The 13224-nt window shown below is 41.2% G+C and overlaps 1 protein-coding gene across 2 annotated transcripts in view; it reads left to right on the top strand.

Moving 5' to 3' along the window:
* The window catches only part of gria4a (glutamate receptor, ionotropic, AMPA 4a), a 132573-nt gene that overhangs the window by 86227 nt on the left and 33122 nt on the right, over positions 1-13224 (top strand). For both annotated transcript variants that reach the window (XM_030066832.1, XM_030066833.1), the window contains exons 12-13: positions 4420-4635; positions 5435-5595. In XM_030066832.1, coding sequence (XP_029922692.1) covers positions 4420-4635; positions 5435-5595 — 377 coding nt within the window. The remainder of the gene's footprint in view (positions 1-4419; positions 4636-5434; positions 5596-13224) is intronic.

Raw genomic sequence — 13224 nt, 5'->3', positions numbered from 1 at the left:
AGATCAGTCCGATGCGGGTCGGGGGGACGACCCCTCTTTTTCAAGACCCTTTTTTGGGAAAAAAAAAAAAAAATTATATGGACAAAATCTGGAAAAAAAAATCAAACAAACAAACAAAACAAAATCTTTGCCGGATCTGACAGGTGAGCGGCGCACACATAGCCTACCTGCCATATCAATTTTTGTTCATATGCGGCTGCAATGACTGCGCAATGCGGCCATTCGCCGGTAATCGCGGCATCAGGCGAGCCTACCTACTGGTTTACATATTCACAATACATGTGTATTTGCTTAGACCCCCAATATTAGACGAGGGCGTTTTTTCAGGGCATTTTCAATGGAAAAAATATCGTCTTATATTCGGATAAATACGGTAATGTATTAACTTCGATCACGTAACCTTTTCTTCCACCTCCTCTCCTCTCCTCCACAGTCAGACACACACACACACACACACGAGTCGCGACACCCCCTCCTCAACATGCGCTGCCTGTTTACAACGGACTCGGACTGTTGGGGCGGGTGTTAATCAAAACAAACCAATCATGTCTTGACCTCTTCACAGGTTGCTGGCCTCTGATTGGCCTGGCCTGTCTCTCTGACTTAAAAAAAAAAAAAAAAAAAAAAAAAAAAAGATCAGACTGGTGAGGCCAGCCGGACCGGACCGACAGCTGATTGGCCTGCCCGGCGACCTGTTTAAAAAAAAAAAGACGGGCAGGCCACTGGGCCAGTGACAGGCCGGCGCTTCGGGAAATCTCCCGATGTACAGTTCGGGCCTGACAATAGGAGCCTATCAGCTTATGCTAAACAAGCCCAAACACAAAAAGTAAAGTTAGTGATTAAAAATTAGATTAACTCGATTAAAAAACATAACGCGCTAAATATGACTGTAATTAATTAATCTCAATTAACGCGATAATTTGACACCACTAGAAAATACTGAACATACTGTTTAGTACCCTTAATCAAAATATTATTGAAATCGCACTACGACCAAGTGCAATATTCAAATTGCAGGAGTTCCAATTTCTTGATACAGATAAATGTGTGATTAAAAAAAAAAATACCATAATTACAAATGAAGAATTGTGGTGCTACAAAATGTATTCTCCAGATGTATGAAAACATGTTTGTTTGGCACAGACCACTTTAAAAACCACATCATCATCACACAGTTATGGCACAGAAAACATCAGTGAGGGAGGGATGAAATTTTGAAAATTCCTAGAGTCAGTATGGCCTATGCATAATGTAGCACACTTTCAAAACCAATTCTACATTTCTTCCCCTGCAACTAGTTGAATATTTATTTGTTCCACTAAAACTCTACTCAACACAAGTCCTGTCTTTGCCCTTTGCAGTCATTTCCAGTTTCCAGCAGCATGCACTTTCAAAGCATTGAAAGCCATGCATTATTGAAACTCTAAAACGGGTTGAATAGCTAGAACAGGTGTAATGAATTGTGGGTGTTTACGGAGTAGCTGTGAAATGCTCAAACTGAGTTGTTTTTTCATCAGTTTTGCATCAGAGATGTTGACAGGGTGACCTCTGCTCTGAGAATTGAGAAAACTGGCCAATTCTGCCGTCGTGGTCTGAGATTTCACATTGCTATGCCACTGAGTTTTGGAATATTCTCAGCAAGTTGGGCGCCAGTTGTCACTTTCTGGAAGAGAGAAGCTGGAGATTAGAGGTTCCTGCAGAACAGTGACAACATTAATTAGCCTGCTGAATTCTTAGTGAAAAGTGACACGGTAGAACCACCGCTCTGACTAATCAGGTTTGATTTATACCAAACTCTCCCAGTCTTCTCTAATGACTCTTGTGCCTCCCTCAGCTTTGCAGAGAAACTACATATTCCTTTGTCCTCTTGTCTGCTCCCTTTCTTTTTCATCTCACTCTCCTTTGTTCTCTCTCTCTGTTCATCTCTGGGACTACAATTTTTTTTTCTGCTATAAGCTCTCAGGCTCTTTTTTCATATTGTGTACATCTGTTTCCTTCCATCTGTCTCTAGTTCATTTTATCTTTCTTTCTTATTCATCATCCCCCCCCCCCCCTTCCTCTTTCCTCACAAACTAACTTTTAGCTCGTGGTTTTAGATTTCCCTCTACCCTTCTCTACCCCTCTTTTCATTTACTTTCTTTCCATATTCTTTCCTCTGTCTCTTTCTCCATGTAGTTTCTTCATCCATAACAGCAAAAGCACACTCACTATTTAATATGATGTCATTTCAGCTTCCTTTTAGATTATGAGAGCAACATTGCAGACTTTAGGCTCTTTCTGACCGAACAGTTCTAGGGACTTTTTTTGAGAGGATTTACCCCCCGGGTGATCTTCCCTCAGAGCTACAAAGCTTCAAGGACTTTTTTTATGTTTGCATTCTCACCGACAGGAAGACTGAAGTGATGTAAGATGGTGTTTTTTGTACCAACATCAACATAACAGAATCACATTGTGTTTTCTCTGTCACATACTGTATAAGATCAATCAATACATTGCTGACAGTCTACTTGTCCATGTATTGTTTCATTTTTAAAGGCTAAGACTTGTTTTGTACATTGTTTTATATAGGGTTTTTTTTTGTAAAAAAAAAAAAAAACAGTGGCTGCATTGGCTCATATGTTTGATCAGTCAACATACACTGACATCTGGACCAATCACCGTACACTTACATCAGTCGCAGTTCCTCTTCTGCTCAGAAAGTACCTACCCTGAAGTCGGAGCAAACAAAGTCCCTCAAAACATAGTTATAAGATCTGCGATCGTTCCCAGTTCCTGCAGTGTGTACACAAACAAAAGGTAGTTCCCCCAGTCCTTAGAACAATGTTCCTTGGTTGGAAAGCGCCTTTTGTTTAGGCACATGCAGCTTTGCAGACGTGGATCCTCAAAGTGCTGAATAAATGATGTGTTGAACTCTCTCAGAGTGTGTGTGTGTCTGTGTGTGTGAGACTGTACTGACTACTTTATATTCTGGCGCTGTCACTGCCATGCCTGTGAATTGCTTCTCAATAATTTTACTGCTTTCTCCTTCTCTCACTCTTCCTATTCCTTCCCTCACCCCGACATCCAATTCACTCTCTTTCCCTACTTCCCCTACCTTTCTTTTTCTCTCTATCTGCATCAGTCTCTTTTTGATCCTTCAAGACTGTATTTCATATTTTTTCCTGGGGACCCACTTTTAAAAAATGACAATCTATCACGCCCAAACTTAAATTCATGCAGCGTTACACCTACTTTATTTTATTTTATCTTTTCCCACAAATGGTATATGTGTATTCCCTTTATCTTTAAAAAAAAAAAAAAAAAAGCAATGTACTCAGTGTTACTCAAATCAAAATTGTCAGAACAATGAATTACAGAATTTTTCTCACTTTCAGTTATATTGAAATCAGTAATATTTTCAGTAACACTTTCTCAATGAGTGCAATCATAGCTTTACCTTTCCAGCTGTCATATGGCATAGGCTTTTTTTCATGTGTTGTAAGAGATTTACTTTACCAGGAGAGCAAAGTAAAACAACCTAATGCTACCATTCTGTGAACACACACACACACACACAAAAACTCGCATACTCACTAAGGACCGTGAAGGTTAGGCAAATAGCCTGCTAACACATGAAACAGTAACGGCTGTTTTACACATTAGTCATAAGGCTGTGTAACCTGTTTTAACCCCTGCTCTGACACTTTTTACAGTGTTGTTTGCTGTGTGTCTGCTCTGTGCTATGTTGACTTTACTGTCAGCAGTGTGTAAACTCAACAAACGCAAGCTAACGACCGACAAGAGAGAGAGAGAGAGAGAGAGGAAGAGAGCAGCGGTGGTCGAGTGAGCTAGACAGTGAATGAAGAGAGAGAGTGGAAGTAGCAAAGGGTGTAACCACAAGAGGTTCTTCATCCTACAGTTATAAGTATTCACAAAAAATGTTGGCCTAGTAGGCCCAGTAGTTTCCAAGATAAGCTGCGGACAGACACACCCGCATCCACACAGACAGACAGGGACACACACACATATGACCAAACACATTATCTCCTAGCCTCATAGCATTATATAAGTACCCCCATTTGATTAATATGTGTACTGCAGATATGAGGACCATTTTAAATTAGCAATTCTTACATTGGATTTGATGGCCCAATTTCATCTCCCACAACCCTAAATTTGAAGAGCACTGCTATACTGCACTTGTCTTGACCGCTGTTTTGATAAATAGTAAACTTAACGGTCCCTCTTCCTCTCTCCTCTTTCTGCCGTTCTTTCACTGCTCTCTTTCCCTTCCCCCTATTCTCCCTAACTATCTCCTTCTACAGAGAGCTGATATCACAGTCGCCTCAGTTTGATTACAGCCGGTGCAATATAATTGCATCATGACATGGCTGAACTAAACACTCACTCTAACCCCCATCTCCGCCCTCTTCTTTGTAGAAAGCAGAAATTGCTGTGGCTCCGTTGACTATCACTCTGGTGAGAGAGGAGGTAATTGACTTCTCCAAGCCTTTCATGTCCCTGGGAATCTCCATTATGATCAAGAAACCCCAGAAGTCAAAACCAGGCGTCTTCTCCTTCCTTGACCCGCTGGCCTACGAGATCTGGATGTGCATAGTGTTCGCTTACATTGGAGTCAGTGTTGTGCTGTTTTTGGTGAGTTTCATGGATCAATAAACTGTAGGTAAATGTGTGAATTGGGTTGCAGGCCTATGTTTAGTGGTTCCCCAGAAGATGAGAGATCTCAAAGACTATTTCGTAACTACTTATCTAAAATGTTGGTTTTCCAGCTCAATTAATCAAGTATTTTGTAGCTTTTTTCAAATAAGTAAGCTGTTAACATTATTATTTATTCTAATAAATATTTATAGTTCTTATTTACTACAGATTTGCAGCTCAGCCAGCAAATGATGATGGCAGAGACTAGGACAGCCTTGGCATCGTAACAAGTATTGTATTTTGAAATCAGCCCTGTTATAACAGGGCTAAGGGATAGGCCATAGGCATGTATGCAGCACATTTACTATAGTGTTAAGACACAGGTAGTAAGAACAATCAACATGCACAATCTAATCCAATAGGATTCTGATTCCTGATAACACCAAAGCATTCTAAAGTGTTATTTTCCTTAAAACTGTACTATTGAAAGTTACTATAAAGAGTGGCAAGAAGAAAAACACCTGGAATATGTGCATAATGCAGTGGTTGAGTCATCAGGCCAACTCACTGATAGATTACATGCTTATTCCACTATATTTTTTTTTCAGTTGAGTCTAAATGTGTTTGCTGCAGTTGACCCTCTTTTGCATATTGCATCTTTGTAACATGACAGGTTACTGTTAACAGCAGTAACATCATAATGTAAGAAGCTACTTGTAAAACTAACATTCCTCAACACTGCAGATAAACTGCACTATACCCAGCAAGCTAAATGTTTCCTCCTCTGCTCTCCCAGGTGAGTCGGTTCAGCCCGTATGAGTGGCATGCAGAGGAGCCAGAGGAAGGGGCCACAGAGCAGGGCCCCACCGACCAACCACCCAACGAGTTTGGTATCTTCAACTCTCTCTGGTTCTCACTGGGAGCCTTCATGCAACAGGGCTGCGACATCTCACCACGGTGAGGGGCACTGGCGTGTGTGTGGGAGAGAATACTCAAGTATGTATATATGCAGGCGTGTGTGTGGAGAAAGAGAAAGAGAAAGAGAAAGCGAGACAGCATTTGACTGTGTGCTTGTCAGGCTGAGTGGTAGACCGGATGTGTCTGTGTGTGTGTGTGTGTGTCTCTAAATATCTTTAATGTTAAAGTGCTGTAGTGTTGCATTAGGCTGTGGTGATTCAGATGGTTGTCTGAAGGGACTTTTCTCTTCATTTTTAACACCGTACCGGACCGCTACTCTTCACAGTGCTAAATGTGACAGGAGCTGAAGATGTGCTAGAAATACACAAACCCACAAAGACATGAACATCGAGAGAGAGAGAGAGAGAGAGAGAGAGAGAGAGAGAGAGTAGGAAACACCTGCACCCTCACTGTGGCCCAGGAATCGTGTCCATATGGGTGTGCAGTGGTGAGGAGCTTTAGCAGTTTGCATGGTGGCCATGAATTTTTAATGCACCACTGAGGGGCCAGAGTCCAGCTATATTTTTAGAATATTTATAAGAATATGCCATTTTATTATTGATAACCTGAGAATGCAGTTTAGTGAAATATTCATGGCCGTCATCCACAAGACCTTTAGGGAACAAATCTTGGGAGAGAAGGAGCAGCAGGGAGAGTCCCACACCAAAACAAGCAATAGAAATGAGTGATAGAAGATGAGTGTGAAGAGGTGAAAGTGCGAGCGATTGAGAAAAAAGTGTGTGTATTTGTGCATGAGAGAAAGATGAGAAATGGGAGCGATTGGGAGTAAACGAGGAGAGGGAGCAATTGAGATGTACTTGGGTGGACACTTGTCCATGTTATCTGCTCTGGGAGTTAATGATGAAGTGGCCGGTGGTTTGTATCATGCTGCAGGTCAAAGAGACAGAGGAGGAGCGAAATGGAGAGCAAAGTGGTGTCACAGAGTTAACATTAGAGCAGATTGAGACATGAAGAGAAAGAGAGAGAGAATGGATAGAAAAGAGAGAGAGATGATGATGATGATAATTATATACTCTGATGGAAATACGCTGTAGTTACAAATTCCAATTTACTTTGTGCCTCAAGTTCACACACACATAAACTACAGCTGTTATACACATTATTCCCTACTCATTAAGTAATACAATGCAAGAGTCTTGTTTTCTTGATTTTTGAATGTCAGTGTGTGTCAGTGTGTCAGTCTCAAACGTGCTTTAATAATAAAGGCACTATATTCAGACTACAGCTTTTTATATTTGTGATTAGGTGTTAAGAACAGCAAATGTAAATTAAAAAAAAACATTAAAGCTTATGCAGGTAACTTTTTTCCGTCATAATTTTGACAAAACACCATTATACACAGAGGATCCGATCCAAACTAAATGCACTGAGAAATAAATCCAGTCTGCTCCATTCAGTGTCAGTCAAACACACAATCACCTCAAGAAGACATCACAGTCTCAGGCCAATCATGTCATGTGCACACACTCATGCACTACTGCCTTGCACACTGGTTTGCCATAGCTATAATATGGTCTGGCTTCAGGCTGAATCACCACTGTGTTGTAGCAATCAAGCTACAGTAGCATATATACGAAAAGGTACATATATACGAAAAGTTTTGGATTGTTACTTTAATCACTGCCACAATTTCCCCTGTCTCCCTTCACCCCAATACAATGGGGCTGGATGGGTATTCATTTGTGGAATAAAAACCATCAATAATTTGCATGTGAAAAACTCGGCAGCAACAGCTCTTTCCAAAAACAATGACACAGATAGCCGACAGAAGCCAAAGCTCTCGAGAGCAAAGACTTTCGATGGGAACTATTTCCTGCAGAACAACACCAGCAAACTGTATCTACTTGCACCCAACATGTACAAAATAAATGTACATGTTGGTATATACAAAAGTATATTTTTTGTATTTTAGGTGAACTGTTGCTTTAACTTTAATTCTTTACAAAACCACTAAATCTAAAACAAAGTATTACCCTTGTGAAGACAGACTTCGGCAGAAGCGTCTTTTACACATCTTGTGCTTGTCTGAAAGACTTTTGATCCTCGCAAGTTAAGTTAAACCCAGGCTCACTTATCCAGTTCTGCTGCATCCACATTAACATTTTAGTGCAAGAAAGTGGCCAAACTTCCACAGTTGCTGCCCAAGCTTCACTTTCTTTCTCCTGCTCTCTTGTTCCTCTGCCCTTCTCTTTTGCTTGTTCATCCATCTCTTTCACACTCTCTCTTTTTCTCTCTCCTCCACTCCCCGACACCTGTCGTCTTCCACTCCCCCCACTTGAGTGTGACTGACAGGCCAATTCAGGCCTTCACACACACACGCACACACACACACACACACACACACACACACACACACACACACACACACACACACACACACAAACACACACACACACACACACACACACATGCAAACACACTCACACTTTGTGCTTTGACAACAGTCCAAACCCAGGCCTTGTTATAGATTTGTGTGCAGAAGTCATAGCTGTCATAGTGATAATTTGATGCTTAGCATGAAGCTTGCGTTCATCATTTAAATCACCTGGCGTGTCACTCACAATATAATACACTTCTATAGGCCAGGCTTACTGCAGTCAAACCTGGTGATGGATGATGCATTCTGTCTTCTGAGGAAATGCCAGATCATATTCTTGGAAAGGAGAAAGCTGTCACTCATCAACTTCTTTCCTTTGCTTTCATTCCATTTCCATCGCTGCACTTTGAGACATGTGTTGCAAGTTGAAATGCAAACTGTAGTCAGAAATACATAGGCGAATAGGCAGGAGGTTCTGAATTTGTCCACGTATATGCAGCATGATATGTAATGTAACGGTACATCTTTAACCATGTGGTATATGTGAGTGAGACTCTAATATTCCAGTAATGTGTTAGGCTCAGTATGGTCATGCAAAATATAAAGATGTGTGTCAAAGTGAAGATTATCTGTAAGGGTGGCTATGTTCATTAGATTTTAATGAAGTAATGAAAAAAAAACTTTTTTTCATTATTTGTGATTGAAATGGAATACAAATGTGGAAACTCAAGCCAGTTTAGAAACATTGTTTTGAATAACAACTTCAAAACATGGAATTATTAAAACCTGAAACTCGCTAACTCAACTATTTGTTCAGACTGTTTGTAGATAGACTTCTGACCATCAAACCAAGTGATGAATGAGCCTTCACTCTGTGGTATTGTAGTGCAGAAACACTAGATCATGTCCTTAGAAAAGCAGATACATCATGTGCACCATCATGTCATATCATTTTCCCTTCCCCGTGGTCCATTTCCGCTTCTAATATTCCACTCCCTTGTTCAGCTTTAATGCAGGAGATGAAAGTCAAATTGATAACTTTACTCAAAAGGGTTCACAGCTAATGACAGAAAAGCACTTGTGACACCAAAGTCAAAGATTGATCACATTTTCAAGTTTTATCTCTGCTGCCCACTCAGCTCCTCCCTTCATGGCAAAGTTTCTTTGCCAATGAAAAATTATACAAGCTGTACCCCTGCAAAATAATATCCGGTGTTAAAGAGCAGTATGGGTTACTATTGAAGATATTAACATTCACAATGTGTTAAATATCAGTAAAGAAATGTTGAGGAAAGTATCATTTGATAAAAAGTTGTATCCAAATAACAATATGTTTAGAATGACATGCCTCAAATCTGAATTCCATGTCAGAGTTGCTTTAAAAAATTATAGTTCACATTTGGCAGACACTGTTATCCAAACCAATGTACACATGAGATTTTAATACACCACAAGCAAAGATCTATTCAGTTATCTATAGATAGAAAATGATAGAAAATGTATTCATCTATTCAGTGAATACATTTTCTCTTTAAATCATCTTCTCTACCGCTGGTCTACCATCACATAGTTGCAGGGCCACCCATCTTTATGGCTGAGCAATACTGAGAGCAACAGAGACCAGCCAGTCCCCTCGTGGTCGAACCAATCCATTATTCTGGTTTAAAGCTACACTTGGCAACTTCCCACCTTGGTGGCTCCGAGTGGAAGCCAAAGATAACTTTGAATTTTTCGAAGTTCGAAGGACTTCATCAGAAATCAAGTAGCATGACATTAGTAACCTCTGCTCTCTTCAAACCTAAAATTCCTCCTCTTGGTGGCTCGTAGAGGTGGAGACAGTGTAAATATGTTCTCATTATGGATGGATTGTTTGCTATTGTTTTGGAGACTTTGGAGACTTTGCCTCTGCTTCTTGCATTTCAATTCATCATCTTCTTTGCATGGAGAAGATTTCATACCAATGGCTGTACACAACACCAGAATATTATTTGTTAAGATGGGATAGGGGGAATGGAATACTCTTCTCTTTTGTGGAATGATTTAAGCCTCAATTTAGTTATAATTTTCTGTTTTCGTCAGTGATCAAGTTAGTTTTTTAATGTATGCTAGGATAGGCTCCAACAGCCCATCATAATTAAAAGATGTGACAGTTGTACATGTTGTGTTATACATTTTACACATGTTGGATACCAAACGTTAATCATGCCCAACTTCACACCCCTCTTTGGCCAAGCAGTGTGAAATGCTAATCTCTGCTTCCTTGTGACATGAGGCAAGTTTCATGGTTGAATTCATTTGAAAGTTACATGCATTCTTACGTGAAGCCACGCCCACTGCCAAGCCACACTTTGGCTGACCAGTGCAATCAATGTATCAGTGTCATAACTTGGAGATATCCTGCATGAGATATCCTAACAAACAAATGAACAGACTAAATGGGGCAAACTCCGCTGCGTTCGGTTTTAAATGTAGTAATAAATAAATGAATGAATGAATGAATGAAAAGTAATGAATTTTGCCTTTTCATTCATATTGGCTAAAGGAGACTGTCACTCTACTTCATTCAAAGAGATTTTCCTCAAGATACAGCACTTGTATTATTTACAACATTCATATTTCTCATCTGGCAAAAAAAGACAAACAATAACATGCCACACAAACTGTCATGATACTTATTTATATCCATTCTGTCTCTCTCGATCACTGTTATGCTACTTATGTTTCTTCCAACTTATTTTTCTGCAACTCTCTGAAATCATCATGGAAGGCTGATTGCCTCTGTCAGCCTTTGCACATAATTCACCCAAAAAAGTCACACAAAAGTCTGTTCTCCATCTGCTGCTTGTTTCTTGATGGCCGTTCATCACAGCCGCTGCAGCCGTGCGTCGTGAGAAACAGCAGTGCAGTGTGTTTGTGTACACGGTGTACACACACTGTTTCTTCTTCTTCTTCTTCCATACCTCCACCCCAGCCGTATGATGCCTGCTGTTGTTCCTATTTCATCCACCTCACCTCCATCCCGCCACTCGGATCCTCTCTGGCTAGTCAGCAGGGATCAGAGTATTGAGGCTGACATTTACTGTATAGCAGGGAATGAGGGGAAAGAGGCAGGAAGGGATTTTCTTCCTGGCTGGCTGAAAGGCTGAAAGGCTAACTGACTGACTGTGGCTGTTTTGTTTGTTGTCTTAATGCCTGTGTGTGTGTGTGCTTTGGTGCGTACATGTTTTGCAGTCTGGTTGTCTATTTGTGGTATGTCTGTGTTTTTCTTGTTGTCTACAGCGCACACCTCTTCTGTCTTGCACTTTGTCCTTCTGTCTCAGTCTGCTGTGTCTGTCTGCGGCCCACAGCCTAAAGGTTGTGAGATGCAGCCTCCACAGCATCCGGTCTGCCTGTCAGACACGGGGTGTTTGACTTTATATACTCTGCTGTGTGTGTGCATGCACGCACGAGTGTATGTGGGTGTGTGTATGCTGTATTGTGCGCTGAGCAGCCGTAGGTCCATTGGTATTCTGTGTCACTCCCTCTCTCCCTGCTGCAGTCGTCTCTGCAGTCTGGGAGAAACACTATAACACGCTTTCTCTCTCTCTCCCTCTCTCTCTCTCTCTCTCTCTCTCTCTCTCTCTCTCTCTCTCTCTCTCACTTTATCTTTCTTCTTTCCTCCCTTCTCTTTCATCTTCTCTATTTCCTTTTGCTCTCCTACTCATCCTCCTCTCTCTCTCTCTCCCTGTCTCATCCTCTGTCTGTCTGTCTCTCTCTCTATGTATTAGTGCCTCTTCCTGCTGTTCTGTAGCCTAATCATTGGCTTAGTTGATTTACATTTCCATAGCTAGGCATTACAGCGTGTGTTGTGTGCATATGTGTATGTGTGTGTGTGTGTGTGTGCATGTGTGTATGTGTCAGCATGACAGCACACGCATACTATCTTTTGCTTTTGCTTTCTCTGACACACACACACACACACACACACACACACACTCCCTCTCACAAACACAGAGCTTTGTTATTCCTTTGCCTTCTCTGTCAGGTAGAAGGTAATGGCAGGAGACATGCAGACACACACACACACACACAGACCGACACACACATTGTCAGATTGACCTTGAGATGTCATTTGCACCACCCACCTGTCATGTTTCAGCCCAGCCTCAAGGTTTTCTAATGTCAGTGATTGACCAGGTCACATCAGGACGGGTCGAAACAAAGCAAGACAGGGATTTTTTTTGTTGTTGTTGTTGAAACAAAAAGGGGAGAAGAAGGGCTGAGATTTTTAAAAAAGTGGAAGAGGAAGAAATGGGACACAAGAGATCAATGGAGAATGAGGAAACACTGAGAAAGACCGAGGAAGAGAGAGGGAAAAGAGGGAGAGAGGAGGGGGCGGGGGTTAACTGATCACTACAGTAAATCTCAGAGGGATTGGATCTGTCTCCGTCAATAAACCTCTGAAATTACAGCTCCCTTTTTCTGCGAATGCATCTCTGCATCTGGGTGGGGACACTTGTGCACTCCTCCGCATTTTGCCTGTGTGTGTGTGTGTGCGTGCGTGTGTGTGTGTGTGTGTCCTGTGTGAGTAAATGGCGGTGGGTGTGTTGAATAGTTAATGGTAACAACAGATCAAGTTAATGGCAGGACTGACTAACAACTGTGGAGCTCACTGAGTAATTAATGATTACTCTCAAGGTCGCCCATTAGAGTCCAGGCATCATATAGAGGACTTTGTATGTTTGTCTGATTGTCCACATACACACACACACACACACACCAATTTTGACTTGTTCCTGGATGTAAATCAACCAAAGCAAATTGCCTCAATCTAGTTTAGGTAACGATGGCGTCAGACGTGGACTTTCTCACATCAGCTCTGCTACTACAAGCCCCCAAAGTTTCCGTTTTCAGCCATGAGAACAAATGCCAGCATTGCTGCAGAAAATGCAGCCCCTAAAGCTCAGTTTTATTACCAGTTATTAACTTTTAGGAACACTCATATGTTCTTGCATGATAGTAATGAAGATTAATGCGGAATAAGAAAATTCATGTTTTTAACCATCCCGTGTTGTTCTACCAGTTCTTGTGAATAATTTTTGCACCCATCCCTTCTTGCTCTGCCTCACATTTATTATGCCCATTATTATTTGTGTTTCCCTATGGTTTTTATTATCTGACTGCCGTTTCTAATCTCTAATCTCTTAATCTGATTTTCTTTCACATGAGTCTGTTTGCCTTTACGCCCTTCACTCTGCCTCCCTCTAGACTGTCTGTCCCACCCCGCCTTCTTATCTGTCTTTCTCCCCTTT

This window comes from Myripristis murdjan, chromosome 13, assembly GCF_902150065.1.
Source record: "Myripristis murdjan chromosome 13, fMyrMur1.1, whole genome shotgun sequence".
NCBI classification, from domain to species: Eukaryota; Metazoa; Chordata; class Actinopteri; order Holocentriformes; family Holocentridae; genus Myripristis; species Myripristis murdjan.
Note: the sequence above shows the minus strand (reverse complement) of the source record. Positions and strands in the feature narration are given on the sequence as shown.